At 58.0% G+C, this 16,529-nt stretch overlaps 1 protein-coding gene across 1 annotated transcript in view; it reads left to right on the forward strand.

The window, feature by feature from the left end:
- The window catches only part of TMEM132E (transmembrane protein 132E), a 38,145-nt gene that overhangs the window by 7,336 nt on the left and 14,280 nt on the right, over positions 1 to 16,529 (forward strand). The window contains exon 2 of the mRNA XM_041482746.1: positions 14,333 to 14,453. Coding sequence (XP_041338680.1) covers positions 14,333 to 14,453 — 121 coding nt within the window. The remainder of the gene's footprint in view (positions 1 to 14,332; positions 14,454 to 16,529) is intronic.

The following is a 16,529-nucleotide window of genomic DNA, read 5'->3' on the forward strand; positions in this document are numbered from 1 at the left end:
CTATAATTATTCCAGACTCCAGCACTGGCTCTGCTTCAAATGCAATTTTCCCCGACGCCTCCCGGTCCTGCCGGTGGCTCCTTCCCGTCGGATCCGGGCTTGCCTGCGATCCCGGAGGCTCCGAGCAGCTGATGGGGGATGCTGGCAAAACCCTCTGCACGGATTTCCCGGCAGGTTTTGCCTCCCCAGGTGCACCCCGAGGGATTTTCCTGCTTGTTTCAGGGATATTTTGCGTGAGACCCAATTCCTGCTGCTACTGCCTGATCCCGGAGAGGAAAACAAGGAGCCAAACGCATCCGCTGCTCCTAATTCTGCTTTTTCCAGCCCCAAATCCCAGCAGCCCCGTTCACACTGGGGCTCCCATCCCAAGGGGTTAATCCTCTTTGCCCAGAACCAGCTGGGAAGATGTTCGCTGCTAAACGAGCTCCTGAAAAATTCATGCTCCTAAATGCTCTTTCCAGGGGGGTTCTGCCCGTCCGGGCGGGGTGGGAGCAGCCCCAGTCCCAGCTGGGATTGCTAATGGCAGCAAGGGAAGGGTTTCACTGGATCCTGTTCCTGTTCCAGCTGGAATCCCGCGGCCCCAGGACCCCCTGGCCATTATGGGATGCCCATTAGGCTGACCCAGCTGGTTTCGCAGCTGCTCCATCATTATCCCGCTGGGCACGGCAGCCGGGAGGGAGCTCCGAGCTCCGGGATCAAAGCCAGGCTCGGCTTTCCACTCGGGAGGGTTCCGGGCTGGGCAGCGCCTGCGGTGGGCTCGGGGGGAGTTTGGGATGGGTTGGGTCCCTCCTTGCTCGGGGAGATTCCCTCGGGAAGTGTTAAAATTCCCTGGAGGAAGGCACGGAGGGAGAATGGGAACCCCCCCTCCTGCTGCTGATGTTGGGGTTTGGGGTTTTGGAGGTGCTTGGGTGGGTTTGGGGTGCAGCAGAGTGCCCGGCTGGGGCCACAGGTGACACTCACGGGGGTGGTGGGACCCCAGAGCTGCCACCACCCCATGGCCAGGACCAAACTGATCCCAAGGCACCCCAAAAAAACCAAATCAGGGTGTGGGATGGAGCAAACTAATCCCAAGGCACCCTAAAAACCAAATCAGGCTGTGGGATGGAGCAAACAGATCCTAAGGCATCCCAAAAACCGAATCAGGCTGTGGGATGGAGCAAATGGATCCTAAGGCATCCCAAAAACCGAATCAGGCTGTGGGATGGACCACACTCATCCCAAGGCACCCCAAAAAACCAAATCAGGCTGTGGGATGCTCAGCTCTCTCTGTCCCAGATGGAAAAGCCCTGCTGGGACAGGCCCAGGGAAGGGAGAAGGCTCTCGGGGATGGACTCAGCCCTGGCCAGGAGGTGCCAGAGAAGGGGGAAAAGGGGCTCTGGAAGCCCTGGAATGGGAATCCCCAGCTGGAAAGGTAATGGAGAAAGGGGACAGGAGAGGATGGGAGAGGTGATGGGATGGATGGAGGGATGGATGGATGGATGCATTGGGAGGTAAGGATGGAGGGACGGATGGATGGATGGATTGGGAGGGATGGGTGGATGGATGAATGGATGCATGGATTGGGATGCAGTGAGCACAGGGCCAGCAGCCAAACTGGATTTTTGATGCAATTCCCAGGTGAATCCCTCCTGGAGATGCCCAGCCCTTCCCTGGGAAGGAGCTCCAGGATGCTGAGCTTGGTGCTGAGCCCACCTTGCCAGAACATTCCTGTGTCCTTCCCCTCACCCTGCACATCTCCAGCTCGACCTCTCCACTGCCCAGAATTCCCTGGAATCTGCTCAAGCCTGGAGCATCCCAGTGGGAGAGGGGTGGAGAAAGGGGCTTGGAGCACTCAGTGGGACTGGCCAGGAGCTCTTTGGGGTCCTGAGGGCTGTGCCTTGTGGTGACCTCGTCCCCAAAACACCATTAAATGCCCTTGATCCTAAAAACCTCTGGAAAATCTGCCTGGAAAAGCCAAGTGAGGGGGCAGCTGGGAAAGCAAAGCAGATGGAGGCTCCTCTGAAACTCTCTGTGTTCCCATCTGGGCCGGGGAAGGGCTGGGGATGGAGTGGGGACAGTCCCCAAGGTGTCCCTTGATGCTGCTGGGGACACCTCCAGGTCTCTCCTGCAAGCTCCCAACCTGCACAGGGAGTGGAGCAGGGCTGGAAAATAAAGGATTCTTCATTTTTTATGTGTTTATATATTTGGGGTCCTGCCCTCATGAAAACTTGGGATCTGGAGGAAAAATGGGCTTTGTTTAAGGCAGGACCTGTTGCTTTTGGGTTTTATCAGCACCTGCTAGGCCTTGCTCCCTTAAAAGCCTGATTTAGGGGCTGCAAATGCCCTCAGCCCCCCAAAAATGAGGATAAAATGATGGGCTGGTCCTCACCGTGCTGCAAATCCCCCCTCAACCCCTCCAAAATGAGGATAAAATGATGGGCTGGTCCTCACCGTGCCGTAAATCCCCTCAGCCCTTCCAAAATGAGGATAAAATGATGTTCTGGTCCTCACCCCGCTGCTCCCAACCCCAAATTCCCATGGCCAGCCCAGCCCTGATTTCAGAGGAGCTGCTTTTGAGCTCACCCAGTGCTTAAATCCAACTCCAAACCTCTACATTTTAATTTTGTTTTTTTTTAAACCCAAAACAAACAGCAAGCCAAGGAAAGAAACTCTCTTGTTAGCTTCTCTGGCTGCCAAGATAACCAACCCTCCTAACGAGCTGCTGTAATTAGGTGCTTTGATTCCCTGGTGCTGGAGGAAGGGGGTGCTCACCAATTCCCTGGATTTGGAGGATGTTGGGATGCTCTGTTTCCATCAGGGAGTTCTGGGTGCACACAAAACCAGTGATTTAAATGTTAGGGAACCAATCCTTGGTGTTTCTTTCCTCTCAAAAGTAGAGGTAAAAGCGGAAATGGAGAAATTTCCCCAGGGGATAAAAATTTTTGGAAGGAAGAGGGAAATAATGTCACTGCTGGTCTATTGAGATGTTCTCCTCTGAGACCCCCCTCAACCCCCAACTTTGATAATATTGACTTTTTAAATCAGCTAAAATATTAAATTCCTACGTTCTACCCCGAAATTAATATTTTAATAGAATATAAAAGTGGAGCCAGGGATGGAGTTGAGCAGTAAAACTGAAATGAAACATTTTTATCTCGCAGGAAGGAGCGGCTTTGGCGCCACTGCTTTGCTTCTTCCTTCCGCTCCTTTTATGGCGCTATTAAAATATTCATTTTAATATTATAAATATTGCATTCAATACCTAATGTGCCTTTGCACTCTTTGGGGCACCCAAAAGTCAGAACAATTTGCTGGGATGTGCTCAGGACCTGCAGCAGCTCGGGAGTGAAATATTTCAGCCCTTTTTTTTTGCTTTTCCCACCCGTTTTTCTGGGAGGATGGAGAACCTTGGGATGGCCTCTGGGACCAGTGACAGAGCCATGGATCCACAGAATAAACCATGAATCCAGCTGGACAATTAATTCCAATAAAAGGCTCTTTTTCCCACCCCCTATCTCCTTAGAAATAATCACATAAAATGAATTTATGGCAATTACGGGATTTCTCTATTTCTGTCATTATCAGAACTATAGAAGGAAGGGCTGAGGATACAAATGGATTTCTGGAAGGCAGGGAATTGAGATGTATTTTTAATCACGTTTCAGGATCAGCCACTCAGCTCCCACCCAGGATTAGCTCTGGGGCAGGGCTGGGATGCTCTTGCCACTACCAAGGAACTTCTCTGTGTGCATTATTGGAAAATAATGGGAAAAACAAAGGCTTGGAGTGAGGCTTTCTCTCTCCTGACATGTCCCCAGGGCTGGTTTGGATTAATTCTTTCTGGTTTATGGAGGATTTATCTTCTTTGGAGGGTCCTGAGGGTGAAAAAAGAACAACTCCAGGTGCAAAGCTCAGCGCTGGTTCTTGGCTTTTCAGTAAAGCCCCCCAAAAATGGGGTTTGGGATGTGTTTTCATGCATCCAGAGGAGGGGTTTGCATGCCAGGAGCTCTCCTTGCTCTTCATGGATTCATCTCAGCAAAGCCTTGGAATGAGCAGAGCTGGAGAGAGGCCGCGTGTGCCTCAGTTTCCCCAGGAAAAGGGGAAGTGGCTCCTCCCGGTGCCACCCCCAGGGGTCCCCTGGCAGCAGCGACACCTCCAGAGCGGCTCCCACAGGGATTAGGGCTGGCTGGGCTGATTAGCGCCCTGTTATCCCAGCGATTAGTGCTGCCCGGGATTAGGGCAGGTGGAACGCCGGCCAGGGATTACCGGGAGATGCTCTCTGCCCGACCTGGCACCGAATCCGCGGGACTGGCTCCCACGGCCGGGACTGATCCACGTGGGAAGTGCCTCCAGCCCGTCCCGTCCTGCTCGGTGGCCGTGGGGTGTTTGTGGTGTTTTGGGGAGTGGAGGCCATGGGGTGAGAGGGACGGAGCTGCTGTCCCCGAGGTGCCCGGTGGTGATCTGGGAATCACCATTTGGGAATTTGTCCAGACCCAATCCTGCCTGGACATCCCTCAGTGGTTTTGGTTTTTTTTTTGGGATAACTCCTTGGAAAATCCATCCAGGAGTTGCTCGGGTGGGTCGCCACAAGGACACGTGGGAAGTTGTTCTGGGGTTACATTTTGCCCTTCCCTGCCTCAGCTCCTGCTGAAATCAGGGGATTTATCTGCGGCATCTCCCCCTGGCTTTGCTCCTCACTCGGGAGAGATCCCAGCCCACTCCAGCCCCCTCCGCCCGCCAGCGCCGGAGTCATAAATAAAATCCAGCCGGGGTAAAAATACTCCTTTCTGGAACGGCTGAAAAAAAAAAATCTCCCAGCGGTGCTGCCAAGAACCTGCCAGAGGCGCCGCGGGAACGCGGGAGGGATTGCACCCAAACATCCCTCTTTAAAAGCCTCATCCATCAGTGGGAAAAGGATCCCGAGGCCGGGAAGGACAGGGCATCATCCTCAGCTTCCCAGGGCTCGTTCTGGGCATCATCCCCAGGCTCCCAGGGCTCGTCCTGGAGTGGGGAAACTGAGGCTTTGTCCCACCTGGGCAGGCTGGGGAGCAGATCAGGGTCTGGGCGCTGCCATCCCGGGGGGCTCAGCCCGGGACTCAGCCCTTCCCTCCCGAAGCAATTGGGAGATTGGTTTATAAATCATGGGATTTTTATGGAAACGAGCAGCGAGCGCCTGGGAGGCGGCGGGGCCGCTCCAAAACAACGCTCGGCCGTTCCTGCGGAATTCCAGGTGGCGGGGATTGAGGCGCATCCCATCTCCCTCCTCCTCCTCACCCTGGTGTTGTTCCCAAAGCTCTCCCAGCGGCACCCAAAGGTGCTGGGGACCCTCGGGGGGATCCATCCTCCTCCTCAGCGCTGCGGGGCCGCCTCTTCCCGGGGGCATCTTCAGCTCCTGTCACTGCTCAAGGTCAGTCCCATTAATTGCCGTGAATTATTTTGGCGTTAATGGAGATGTCTTGTGCACTTCCACTGCGAATGAGGCTGCCAGGAGGAACGTGCTGGCCGAGGTTTCCTGGGAAAGGGAGATGGGGGAATGGATGGAAGCAGAGCAGGGAGAGGGGAGGCAGCCGGGCTTGGTGTGGGCAGGAAAACGCAGCCAGCCCTGGTGGGAATGGCTGGGAATGGGGTCTCAGCCCCCAAATGCTCTCACATTCCCGCTGGGCAGTTGAGGGGAGTGTGGCATCCCCAAAAACCCAACTCTCCCATGGCTCCAGCAAGCCGGGATAAGGGAATCCCTCCCCAGCCGTGCCGGGAGCATCTCCAGGCCCTGTAGGAGACGATCCCGGGATGTGCCGAGGTGTGGAGGGCACCAGGGAGGGACGGGGTGACCGATTCCCCACCCCAGGGGGGCACAGGGGGTCCCCAATACCCGCGGCCTGTGTGCTCAGCCAGGAGGGGGTGACAGGGCTGAGCCCCCCTGGTGGCATGGAGGGGACACGCTGCAGGAGTGGCACGGAGGGGACACGCTGCAGGAGTGGCACAGGGACCTCCGTGGTGGCCACAGGTAGCCAAACCCGGCTGCCCAGGAGGGCTCGGAACCCCCCAATTTTCACCACCCCGGGGGCAGGGCCGGGCACCCCCGGGGGTGTTCGGAGTGGGGGCGGCTGGGGGGGCTCGGGGAGCCGGAGGTGGGGGCTGCGAGGAGAAGGAGGAGGGAGAGGAGGAGGAGGAGGAGGAGGAGGAGGAAGGCGCCTCCCCCTGCCGCCCTCCCCTCGCTGGCACCCAGCGGAGCCCGATGCGGCTCGGGCCGGGCGAGCGGGCACCGGAGCGCCCAGCCCGGCCCGGCACAGGCGGGGGGGCCCGCGGCAGAGCCCCCTCCACTGCCCGAGCCCCCGGCACCCCCTGTCTGCCTCCATCTGCCAGCAGCAGGAGGGACACCCCGTCTTTAACGCGGGGGAGGCGGGGACCCCCTCCTTGGACTGCTCCTGGCGGGGTCCCCCCGCTGCCAGGCTGAGCCCCGGGGTGTCCCCCCCCAAACTTTGCCTTCGCATGCGGAGACTCCGCCGCCGAGCTGCTCCTGCCGCCGATTAATCGCATCTGCCTGGGATTAATTATTCACCCGGCTCTGGGTTGTGGTTTTTGTGTTACGTTCTTCTTGTTTTCTTGGTTTTTTAAATTTTTTTTTCCCTGTTTATCTTTTTCCTAGGGGGGAGTGCGTTAATTCCGCTTTTTTTTTTTGCCCCCCTCCCCCTCCAATTTTTTTTTTTTTTTTTCCGCTTTGGAAGAACAGCGCTTGGAATTCTGATTTTTCTTTCCGTGCAGGGGGGGCTGGCGACCCGCACCCTGCAGCATCATCCTCCATCCGCACATCGGGGCTGCTTTTGCCTCCGGGAGGGGGTTCCACGTGCTCTGCTCCCCCCGCTCGCTGCTCCTGAGGAGGAAGAGGAGGAGGAGGAAGAGGAGGGGGACCCTCCCCCGCCGGCTGGGCGCTCCCCCGGCCGCCCTGCAGGCACTGGGGGGGGTTGCGGCAGCTGTGGGGTGCGGGGTGGGGGACCGGAGATGGGGTTCTCTGCTCGCTGAGCTGGGGGGGGCAAAGCCGAGCCCCCCCTAACCTGACCCGGTTCCCCCCCCTCCCCAAATTCCGCCGTTGGCTGCTGCTCCCGGCTCGCACGTGGTTGGATTTAGGGGGATTTCTGCGGGTTTTTTTGGTGCTTGGTTTGGATTCCTTTTATTATTTTTTTTTTAATTTTTTTTTTCCGCCGCTGGGGTGCCTCGGTTTTTTTTTTTTTTTCCTCCCCCCGCTTTTCCTGGCTGTCCCCCACCTTGCAATGGCCTCTCCGGAGAAGATGCTGCCCGGACCGGCCGTGCTGCTCTGCTGCCTCTGCTCCCTGCTGCTCCCCGGTAAGTGCTGGCACCGGGGGAGACGGGGGGGCAATATTTATAAATACATCTCTATATTATATACACCTGCAATACAGGGCTTTGCACCATCTGCCCCCCCCGGGGCACCCCCTGCCCCTCCGGGTCCCCCCTCCCACGGCCACCCCCTCCCTGGCTCTCTCCGTGCCCCCCCAAAGCCAAATGGGTGAAGATTAGAGTTTATTGCTGGCTTAATAAAATGACAGCTTGTGCTTGTGAGCGCTGGCAGCGGGCTGGGCTGAGCCTGGGCTGCGAGCAGGGTGGCAGGGGGACACACGAGGCGAGGGGGTGTCCCCCGGCCCCCCCCGACTCTTGTCTCCTTAATGCAGAGCTGCTTGAGCGGCAGGATCAGGGGTTTATCCGCTATTATCCACTCGCTGATCCCCCAGACCCCCACCCAGACACTTCCCCGGTCTGCGCCGAGTTGCTGGGCAAGCTCTGCCCAGGTGGCAGCATTTTGGGGTGGGGGTGCAGCCCCTGGCATCCCCCCCTCTCCTTCTCCCAGCCGTGGGGTTTGGGGGCCCTGCACCCCCTTGTTCCGAGTCGCATCCCGACCGCTGCCGTGCCACCGCCGGGCTGCGGTGACATCCCGGCCTGCCCCGGTGACAGCACCTGCTGCTGGGGGCTGTCATGGGCCAGCGAGGCCAGCGAGGGGTCACGCACCCTGAGGGACACGGGGCTGGTTTCCAGGAATGATTTTTGTGGATGCTTTCCATTTAAAATCGAGCCCTGGCCACAGCTGCTTTCCCCGGCCCGGCCAAGCAGAGAGCAGGGGCTGTTTGCAGTCTGGGGGGGCACCTGGCTCTGGCCTCGGGCTTGGGGTGTCCTGGGGACACTGCCCAGTTCAAGTGATCCCTCCAGGAGCTGTAGGGATCCCTGGACCGTGCCCGGCTCTGTGCCACACCAACAGCCCATGGCCAAGGCACTTTGGGCTCTCCCGGCATCTGCAGCACCCGAGGCTCTTGGAGGAGCTTGAGGAGGAGTGAAAAAAGGAGGAGGGGGATATTGGGAGCATTGGTGGGGGCTGGAAGGTGTTTTCCACCCTGGAAATTCAGAGCCCAGTGGAGGAGCAGGGATGCTCCAGGCTGTGGAGCCACAACTTTCCGTAGCATCCTCAGGGGTGGCAGAGCTCCCTGTTCCCACCCCAGACTGTTCCTGGGGCGCTCCCCGGGCGGAGCTCGTTGGGAGCACCAGCTCAGGGGTCTGGCAGCCTGGAGGGAAGCAGGATCTCCCCCTGCCCCATCTCCCTGGATCACATCCAGCTGTCTGGCTGGGCTGTGGGAATGTGATCCATGGGGAACGGCCTCTGCTGCAGGGGCTGGATGTGCCCCCTGCTCCCCATCCCCTCCTGGGCGTTTCTGATCCCCCATTGTTGCTGGGACCCCACAAACTCACTGGGTCAGGCCTGGATCTGTCCCCTGGACAGGGGGATATGATGTCCCTGTCACTGGGAGGTCCCCCATGCCACCAAGAGGTAGGCGAGGGTGGCCTGTGCCAGGGCTGGCCATGCTGCCTGTGCCCATGGGAAGGGAAACCTCTGCCAGGAGTTTTTATTCCCCTTCCAGGACGCTCAGCTGCCCTCTCTGGCCTTTCGTGGACAAATAAAGGTCTCAGAGGGAGCGGAAAAAGCCGCGGAGAGCTCCTGATTCTCCTTCTGAATGGCTTGGGCTGGCAGCGGGGTCAGCCCGTGGTGAAGCAGTGCCCTGCTCTCCTGCTCGCAGGATTTCATCCCTTTTTCCCTTTTCCCTTGTTTTTTATTTAAGAGCAGCCCTCCGTGCCAGCCTTGCTCCTGCTGCTCTCCCTGGGAGCTGCTTGGCCGAGGCCCCAGCTCAGCTGCTTCCAGAAATGGGATTTTTGGGTTTTATTTTGGCATCTCTGGGGTGGGATGGCCCCAGGATGGACAGATAGACAGATGGACACGTGGAGCATGGATGCTGGTGGTGTCTGCTCAGTGCGGTTGTGTTGGGACCTGTTGGGATGCAGCACGGGGGATTTATGGGTTTATGGGATGATTTCAGCTGTCTGTAGGGTTGAACCTGGACTCTGCACCTTCCCTCAGCTCCCTGCAGTGTGCCTCAGTTTCCCTGCTCCCAAACGAGCCCAGAGGCTCTTCTGGGGTGATCCTGTCCCAGCATTCCGGGCAGGTTTGGGGTCCTGTGCTGGATCCCATGTCCCATCCCATCCCATCCCATCCCATCCCATCCCACTGCTGGGCTGTGCTGCTCTCCCCGTGTGTCCCATCCCTGCCTCCCCCCACAGCCCAGGCCGGCGGGCCTGGGGCAGGAGGATGGCGCTCCAGGGCTCCATCCCTGCCGGGGTTTCCAGCCTGGACACCCCAAACCCAGCGGGGGACACACCCCAAGCCCCACGCCCGTCCCTGTGAGCGGCTCCAGCTCCGGGGTTTTCACACCAGCAGGTGGAGATGTGCCATAACTTGCCGGGAACCGGGAACCTACACCCGCCTTTGCTCACGGAACACCGGGAATGTGCCCCGGGAACCCCTCCCGGGGTTAACAGCCCCCAGGCCGGCTTTTGGGATGGGCTCGGAGCAGCTGAGCATCCCCAGGAGCAGGGAAGGGGCAACAGGATTTTTGGTAGATGGGTGAGGGGAGAGGACCCGGCCTGGGTTAAAGCTGGCACAAGTTTTGCTTTTGGTGCACAGAAAAGGGAGATGTGCAGGGATATTCCTTTTGGATTTTGGCTCTGGAGTGTCCGTGTGTGATCCCAAAGCCCACTCCAGCTCCTGCAAACCCCAATACCTGAAATCCCAGCCCGATGCTGGGATTTAGGGCTGTGAAGTTGGGCACCCCTCGGGAAATTCTTTTTTTCTCCCCTTTTGCCCTCTTGGTGTTTTTGAGGGAAGAGAAAAGGCTGAGGGAGATCCTCTGAGCAATGATTTTGGGGAGAACCAGCCACAGGGTTTGGTCCTCACCCAGACCTGTCCTTTTGGGGAAAACTGAGGCAGGGATGGGGTGGCAGCACCCCCTGGCTGGGGATTGCTCAGGAATTTTTAGAAACCTGGCTATTTCCTTGAGAATTTTATTTTTTTTAATGCTACTATTTAAACCACTCCAGCTGCTGAGGTCCCTCTCCCAGCTCCTCTGCATCCTAGTAAAGACAAAAAAGGGAAAACTGAGGATCCCTGCAGAGCATCCCCAACATTCCATCAGCACATCCCAGCTCCAGACCCTCTTGTGGAGGGAGTCAGGGGGATGTGGCATCACCCTGGGGGATGGTGGGTGAGGGAAGGGCTGCTTAGACAGCACAACCTGATTTTTTTTGGCTCCTGCATTGCCTGGCCAAACCAGTGCTGGGTGTGTGGGAGCTGCTGGGTGTCCCCTCCCGCGTGGCGCCTGTCACTGCCACCACAGGAGCGTCCCATCCATCTGGAAAAGGTCACTCTTGCTAATCTAATCAGAATCTTTTATTATTAAATACGTGGCTCTGCTAACGAGCAGCCCCCTGGGCAGGCAGGCAGGGAAGTGGCTGCTCCTGGGGTGGGACATGCTGGAATGGGGCTGGGGGCACCAGGGGTGGCTCTGGGGATGAATCTCCCCTGGGAGTTGTGGTGGGAGATAGAGAAATGGTTCAGTGGGGTGGAGTGAGGCAGTCCTGCTGCCCATTTCCCAGGGAAAAGGAGGCTGGAGCTGCCCTAACAGGAATTTGGGAGCTATCGCCTCCTCCAGCCACGTTCGGGGGTGTCCCAGACATCCCCACCCTGGGGAGGCACCAGCTGGGCTGGGGGATTTCTGGGCTGTCACCTGTGCCACCAGCATCCCAGGGCTGGCACAGAGAGGTTGTTCCTCAGGATGTGCCTCTCCCTTTTCCTTGAGCTGTTCCCTGACCTGTTGCTGCTGCTGGCCTGTCCCATGTCCCTCGTCCCCCCTCACCTCTGCCGTGGTCTTGGGGCAGACACCACCAGCAAGGCCAATTCAATCTTCTGATGAAGCAACTGTCACCTTCTGGTGAGCATTTTCCCACTACCTGCATAATATTTGTCATCCTGGATTTTCCCTAAAGCCCAAGCAGGTGGGGTGCTGCTGGGGTGGCTTTGCCACCTCACGTGGTGCTGTCACCTCCCGTCCCCTGCAGGAGTTTGGGTTTGCTCTGAGCTCTTCCCCAGGACTGGCAAAACATGAGAATGAATTCATTTTTCATTTATTTTCCTTTAAGGAAAAGCTGTGGTTTTGCTCTGGAGGATAAATCAGGTTGGAAATGCAATCCCTGCTGCTGCCGGCTTGGTGCGGCTGCGGGATCAGCTCCTCTCCTGGAGCGAGGCAAGGGGATGAATTCCAGCTGTGTTTGAGCTGGTACCAGTTCCCAGCCCTGCTTTTGGGGGTCTGGGGCTGATGTTGGACCCCAAAGCTGAGATCTGGGGCTGGATTTCCCTTGGGTGCCTCTGGAATCGGATCCGGCTCCACCACGCGCCAGCAGAGGGAAAGGAATGAGCTGGCACCGAATCCTTCTGGAAGGTGCTGCTGGGCACAGCCTGGAGTGCTGGGCAGGGCAGCCTGGGGGGCACCTTCAGTGCTCAGAGGGTGCTGGGGGGATGTTCCTGCTCCTGGCCCTGCTGGCAAGGGACAATTGCCTCTGTCCCCACACTGGGGTTTGGGGGGTTTGTCCCTCAGGAGCTGCTGTCCCTGTCCCTGATTCCCATCTCTGGCTCCCCAGGGGGGATTTTAGGAGAAGCCACCTGGGCTGCTCCCAGCGTGGGGCTCCCCCAGCCCAGCAGCCCCACAGAACATTCAGGGGCTGCCCCGTTTGTCCCCTCCCATTCCTTTTTGGACATTCATAATCAGCCACGTCCCTGTTCTTTTTTTATCCCCCCATTTTAATTAATTTCTTTTTTTTTCTCCCTCCCCTGGAAAGGCCTTCTCCTCCCTGTCCCCCAGCCCGTCCCTTGCGTGATTTGTGGAAATTGCTCTAAAGTAGCTGCTGTGTAAAAGCCTTGCTGGCTCCAGGAATTTATGGCAGGCTGTGCCTCTGCACGGCACATCCCATTTAGGCCATATTTATTTGTTCCTTTAGGTCTCTGGTTTGTTTGTTTGGGTTTTTTTCCCCTGTTTTGTTTATTCCCTCTTATTAATTTCCTGGGGGAAGCACAGCCCTGGGCACTGCTGGAATGGTTCCCTTTTGCTCCATGCTGCTTCTCCCCCCCAAAAAAATCCCAGGATATGTTCTACCACTGTTACTGGATTTTATCGCTCCTGCTGATGGAAAAGCCAGGTTGGACTTTTGGGAGAGGGAGAAATCTTGGGGATCTACAAGAAAAGCTCACCAGGCACAACCCTGTGTTAGAGAATCCACTCCTGCTGCTCCCAGGACTCCAATCCCATCCAGCTCCCACTCAGTTCCTACCCCAGGTTGATTTTGGGAAGCAGTTTAGCCTCAGAGCCATGGGAATTCCCAGCTCATCCGTGCCATGGCTCCTGGACAGGTCCAGGAGCATCCCTGCATCCTGCTCTTCCCACGCTCTCCCTGCTGTGTGCCAGGGGAAGGTGATTCCACATTTGTAACAATTATTCACTTAATTGAGTTCCAATTAGCTGGGACTGGAGATGGAGGCTCTGGATGCATCAGAGGGAAGGGGGAGCTTGTTGTCATTTATGTCACCAAAACCAATTTCCAAGGCTCTGCCTGCAGGGAATGTTTAGGAGGTTTTCATGAAGGGTCTCTCTGTATTTTCTAGTTTTGGTTTGTATTTAATTCCTGGCTCTTACTTTGTTTTGTTTTTTTTTTTTTTACCCTGGGAGTGTGGAGTGGAGAGGGGCACATACTGGGGCTGGCTGAGTTTTGGGTGGAGGCCTGGAGGATTCTTTTCTCCCTTTTTGTTGGTTTTTAGGATGTTTGAGGTGCTGACCCCAGTGGGGTGGGAGTCAGGGTGGCAGGATTGGTGCTGTGGGATGAGGAGGGAAGGGATTCCCGGGAGAGGCAGGGAGATGCCTGAGCCTGACCCTTCCCTGGGACCACCTCCAGCTGTGGGAGCTCCAGCTGTGGGGCATCTCTAGAAGTTCCAGATGTGGCACATCCCAGGGATTTGGGGCTCTGCCACCCCTGTTTCCCCTTCATGCTTGGTCCCAATGGGTGGGGTGGCAAAGCCTGAACCAGCAGATTTTGGGGCTGGGCCTGGGATCCACAAGATGCTCAGGGGAGTGGGGTGGAAGCAAAGGGAAGTGAGAGCTCCATGCTGGTGTCCCATGGGGAATAGCCAGGCTGGCTGTCCTCTTTGGGGGCCCCTGGTTCTCGGGGTTTTGGGGGTATCCATCATCCCACCGACTCCTCTGGACATGTCCTGCCATCATCATCCTGCTCAGGGCTAAAATTGTCACCTTGTCACCCTGGAATGGCGCTGGGACTGGGAATAAGAAGCACTGGTGGTCCTGGGGACTGGTGGGCACCAAAACCCCTCCACAGGAGCCCCGAGCCGGGAGCTGGGGTGGAGCCCTCTGACAGCAGCAGTGACACCCCCTCCATCCCTCCCTGGGCATTGGGGATGGCTTTATCACTATGGCAGCTCAAGCCACCGCTTTAGGGACAGCTCTCCTGCCTTGTTCCAAGCTGGGACACAACGGGAGCCTGGCAGGAGCTGTGAGAACTGGACCTGGAGTCCCACATTCCTTGGAGCCGCGTTCATCCATCGATCCCCCAGTGCCACCCATTAACATCCAGAGAGCTTTGAACCCTCCTGGGCTGACCTCAAACTTGCCCTCCCTCCTCTCCAGGGCTTTCCCTGTGTGCTTTCCCCCCATAAGTGGGGATATAGCCCCGGGAGCCCCCGCTGTGGCCCAGGGGATAAGCCAGGATCAAGATTCCCCCCTGGAGCGTGGCTGCAGTGATCCCGAGGGCCGACAGCTGGGGTTGAGCTAAGCTGCTGCTTCTGGAGCAGGGGAACAGGAGGAGGAGGAGGGTCCAGCCTCGGGAGAGCAGGTGGAAGCAGGGATGGAGGCAGCAGGATGGGGAGGCTCTGCCTGTGCCCCATTTTCTGGGGATTCAGGAGAGGAAGGTGTTTGAGCTGGTGGCTCCATGCAGTCTGTCCATCAGCCTCCTCTCCACCAGGCTGGCCGAGCCCAGCATCCCCTGCATCAGGAGTGAGGATGATGATGATGAAGATGATGGTGACTTAAACCCGATGTTGGGAGGATGTGCAGGGACTTTGGGTGCTGTTTTTTCCAGGTCTGGGATTTAAGGCAGGGCTGGAGGGCGCTGCCACTGTCCCCATGTGCCCTCCCGGGCGGGCAGAGCAGCTCGGCCCATCTGGCCCCGTGTCTGGGCACATCTGGCAGGGCTCCACAAAGGGGTCACCAAACACAAAGGTGTGTTTACATCTGGGCAGGTCCCCCCGGCTTCCCGAGGGGACCCGTGGGAGTCCCGCCCCGGGGCTGGGGGTGGCTCCTCGGCCCGGGGGGCTCGGGAAGCCCCCGGGCCAGTGGGGATGTGGCCGGGCACGGAGAGCTGTGCTCCGGCTGGCCGTGCTGAGCTGCCGGGCTGGAAGGGCCATATGGGCCCCTCAGTGCCGGCCCAATAAACCCGGAATGCAGGTCAGGTGCTGCAAATCCTGCTCAGCACAGCGGCAGCAGGGCTGCAGAGCAGAGCCAGCCGGCAGGGCTTAACCCTTCTGTCCCCCAGACCCGGCCAGGGGGGGACGTGAGGCCACCTCCCCTCCCGGGGGTGACAAGGAAGGGCAGGGGACAGTGGGGACTGCAGCCTCCTGAGCTGTGTCTGTCCACCCTTCCTGTCTCCTTCCAGGCACCCTTCTTCCATCTCTTAAGATGTTGGGACCTTCCCTTCCCTTCCCTTCCCTTCCCTTCCCTTCCCTTCCCTTCCCTTCCCTTCCCTTCCCTTCCCGCTGTTCTCTTGCTGTCCGTCCATCCATCCAGTTTTATTTATCCCTATTCCCCCTTTCCCTCACCCACAGCTCCACGCACCTCCTGCCTCCCTTCTCCTTCTCCCCCGTCCCTGTGCCTGTGATTCCAGCCTGGGTTAGACCCTCTCCTGTCGGGATTAGTTTAGGGCCAGGGAAGGGAGGCGCCGCTCCCGTCCCCTGCCGGCTACATATTAGAGCATCATTTAAATGCATTTGGTCTGGGAAGGAAATCGCTTCCCTGGGTGCCGCCAATCCTCCGGCGCTCAACGAATCATGGCCATGGCATTAATCTCCAGCCCAGCCTGGCCCTGTCCCCGCCCCAGCTGGCACGGCCGGGGCGCAGGGCTCGGTGACAGGGCCACCTGCGTGTCCCCGTTGCGGCACCAAAATGGGTTTGGGAGGAGTTTTCCTCGTCCTGCTACACCCAACCCTCATTATCCAGCAGAGAATCCCCACGGAGGGAGGGAGGAGCTGGGTGCTGGAGGGGCCAAATGGCACCCAAGGCCTGTGAGAGAGGGTGGGTGACAGAGGGTGCCCCTCACTGCAGGCAGTGGGTGCTCACCAGGGGGGCACAGAGCTTCCCTGTCCTCCGCTCAAGGGTGACACCAGAAATTCTGCAGCACCTCAAGGCTGGATTTTGCTTGGGGCTGTGCTGGGCAGTGAGTTGGGTGGGATTTGGATGGGTTTTCCCTGTGAAATGTCCTGATGCTGCTCCAAACCCAGGAGATTTTGGAGGTCTGAAGTCTGATGCTGTTTCAGTGTGGGTTGAGCAAAGCCCCTTTCCCTGTACCCAAGTGTGTCCAGCTCATGTCACTCCAGCTGCTGGATCCTCTCCCTCAAATAATCTCATGCCTTGGAAAAAATCCCCTTTTCCACTTGTTGGGGATGGCAGGAGGATGCAAACCTTCACCTTTCACAGCAGAAAACAACTTCCATGAATCACGAGGGCAGAAAGCCCCTCAGTGCTGGTATCACTGAGCAGAGGGGCACCCAGGGGTGCTTCCCAGGGTTTAGCACCTCTCCTGCAGCTCCTGCCTCTCCGGGAGATGGGAAAACAGGCAGAGCAAGCGGGATGGGGTGGCAGGGGCTGGAGCTGTGGCAGCGCGTCCCCAGCATTCCCACAGCCCCGGGGAATTCTGTGCCTGGCTCCGGGACAGCTTCCATCCCGGGATGCGGAATCTGCCTGTCCCCTGTCCAGTGCTAATCCTTTTATGAACCCTCTAAGCTGCTTAACTCCCCTGTGCCCCGCAGCAGAGACCTCCCCGCCCGGGCCGGGGGTTCCTGCATCCCTTGAGCCCCGAGGAAAGCGGCTGGGGCCACTTTTTAG

The sequence above is a fragment of the Pyrgilauda ruficollis genome, unplaced genomic scaffold (genome assembly GCF_017590135.1).
Source record: "Pyrgilauda ruficollis isolate IOZ18807 unplaced genomic scaffold, ASM1759013v1 scaffold59, whole genome shotgun sequence".
Lineage (NCBI taxonomy): Eukaryota > Metazoa > Chordata > Aves > Passeriformes > Passeridae > Pyrgilauda > Pyrgilauda ruficollis.